This window comes from Gobio gobio (genome assembly GCF_949357685.1).
Source record: "Gobio gobio genome assembly, chromosome: 8".
In the NCBI taxonomy this organism is placed as follows: Eukaryota; Metazoa; Chordata; class Actinopteri; order Cypriniformes; family Gobionidae; genus Gobio; species Gobio gobio.
Genome location: NC_137114.1, coordinates 58,266,388 through 58,268,887, shown reverse-complemented (window position 1 = coordinate 58,268,887; position 2,500 = coordinate 58,266,388). Strand labels below are relative to the sequence as shown.

General features: G+C 50.5%; 1 protein-coding gene across 1 annotated transcript in view; it reads left to right on the top strand.

Annotated features, from left to right (window-relative positions):
- The window catches only part of LOC307130467 (solute carrier family 12 member 9), a 70,447-nt gene that overhangs the window by 44,238 nt on the left and 23,709 nt on the right, over positions 1 to 2,500 (top strand). The window contains exon 7 of the mRNA XM_079823455.1: positions 2,419 to 2,500. This exon is cut by the window's right edge and continues 76 nt beyond it. Coding sequence (XP_079679581.1) covers positions 2,419 to 2,500 — 82 coding nt within the window. The remainder of the gene's footprint in view (positions 1 to 2,418) is intronic.

The following is a 2,500-nucleotide window of genomic DNA, read 5'->3' as shown; positions in this document are numbered from 1 at the left end:
ACTGTCCGTCTGTCTGTCTGTCTGTCTGTCTGTCTGTCTGTCCGACTGTTTGACTCTCCAACTCTCCGACTGTCCGTCTGTCCGTCTGTCTGTCTGTCTGTCTGTCTGTCTGTCTGTCTGTCCGACTGTTTGACTCTCCAACTCTCCGACTGTCCGTCTGTCTGTCTGTCTGTCCGACTGTTTGACTCTCCAACTCTCCGACTGTCCGTCTGTCTGTCTGTCTGTCTGTCTGTCTGTCTGTCTGTCCGACTGTTTGACTCTCCAACTCTCCGTCTGTCTGTCTGTCTGTCTGTCTGTCTGACTGACTGTTTGACTCTCCAACTCTCTGACTGTCCGTCCATCTGTCTGTCTGTCCGTCTGACTGTCCAATTGTCCGTCCGTCTGTCTGTCCGTCTGTCTGTCTGTCCGTCCTTCTGTTTGACTCTCCGGATGCTCATTTGCATGAAGTTAATGAGTGGCCAGTTAGTTAACGAATGACCAGTGGAAAAGTTTGTTCAGGAGCAGAAAGACCTGTCTGTCTGATCGTCTGTCTTTCTGTCTGTCTGTCTGTCTGTCTGTCTGTCTGTCTGTCCGACTGTTTGACTCTCCAACTCTCCGACTGTCCGTCTGTCTGTCTGTCTGTCCGACTGTTTGACTCTCTGACTGTCTGTCTGTCCGTCTGACTGTCCGACTATTTGACTGCCTGTCCGTCTGTCTGTCTGTCTGTCTGTCTGTCTGTCTGTCCGTCTGTCTGTCCGACTGTTTGACTCTCCAACTCTCCGACTGTCCATCTGACTGTTTGACTCTCTGACTGTCCGACTGTTTGACTCTCTGTCTGTCCGTCTGTCTGTCTGTCTGTCCGTCCGTCTGTCTGTCTGTCCGTCTGACTGTCCGACTGTTTGACTCTCTGACTGACTGTCTGTCCGACTGTTTGACTGTCCGTCTGTCTGTCTGTCTGTCCGTCCGACTGTTTGACTCTCTGACTGTCTGTCTGTCCGACTGTTTGACTCTCCAACTCTCCGACTGTCCGTCTATCTGTCTGTCTGTCTGTCTGTCTGTCTGTCTGTCTGTCTGTCCGACTGTTTGACTCTCTGACTGTCTGTCTGTCCGTCTGACTGTCCGACTGTTTGACTCTCTGTCCGTCTGACTGTTTGACTCTCTGACTGTCCGACTGTTTGACTCTCTGTCTGTCTGTCTGTCTGTCTGTCTGTCTGTCCGTCTGACTGTCCGACTGTTTGACTCTCTGACTGACTGACTGTCTGTCTGTCTGACTGTTTGACTGTCCGTCTGTCTGTCTGTCTGTCTGTCCGACTGTTTGACTCTCCAACTCTCCGACTGTCCGTCTGTCCGTCTGTCTGTCTGTCTGTCTGTTTGACTGTCCGTCTGTCTGTCTGTCTGTCTGTCTGTCTGTCTGTCTGTCTGTCTGTCTGTCTGTCTGTCTTTCTGTCTGTCCGTCTGTCTGTCTGACTGTTTGACTGTCCGTCTGTCTGTCTGTCTGTCTGTCTGTCTGTCCGACTGTTTGACTCTCTGACTGTCTGTCTGTCCGACTGTTTGACTCTCCAACTCTCCGACTGTCCGTCTGTCTGTCTGTCCGTCTGTCCGTCTGTCTATCTGTCTGTCCGACTGTTTGACTCTCTGACTGTCTGTCTGTCCGACTGTTTGACTCTCCAACTCTCCGACTGTCCGACTGTCCGTCTGTCCGTCTGTCTGTCTGTCTGTCCGTCTGACTGTTTGACTGTTTGACTCTCCGACTGTCCGTCTGTCTGTCTGACTGTCTGTCTGTCTGTCTGTCCGTCTGACTGTTTAACTGTTTGACTCTCCAATTTTCCGTCTGTCTGTCTGTCTGTCTGTCCGTCTGACTGTTTGACTGTTTGACTCTCCGACTGTCCGTCTGTCTGTCTGTCTGTCTGTCTGTCTGTCTGTCCGTCTGACTGTTTGACTCTCCAACTTTCCGACTGTCCGTCTGTCCGTCTGACTGTCTGTCCGTCTGACTGTCTGCTCTTCTTCTACTCTTCTCTTCTTCTTCTGCTCTTCTTCTTCTCTTCTTCTGCTCTTCTTCTTCTCTTCTTCTGCTGGTGTGTGTTTGCAGCTGTCAGTATTCAGATTCCGTCTCTCCTGTAAGCAGAATTAATTCCTGATAAACGATATCAGCTCGGATTGACAGTTTCTATTTTCTGCAGACTTGTTAACCTGCGTGTGTGTGAGAGATAGACAGGCCGCAGCGAGACAGACGCGCTCTTAGTGGAATAATTGTGTGTTCAGATGTGCGGTTGGTCTTAATAGAGCTGGGATGATGCTATTAAAACCGCTCGAGCTGAAAGAAGGCGTGAGAAGGGTTTCAACCACAGCCATTGATTATTATTCCTATTCTCGTCATCATTTGCTCAGACATCAGCTGTCTCACACCTGCTCATGTGTGAGCTGTCTGTCTCTCTCTAGGCTTCTCCTGCAGAAGGATTACGGCTTCCTCCGGGATATTAACGTCTGGCAGCCCTTCGTGACCATCGGTGTGTATTCCTCC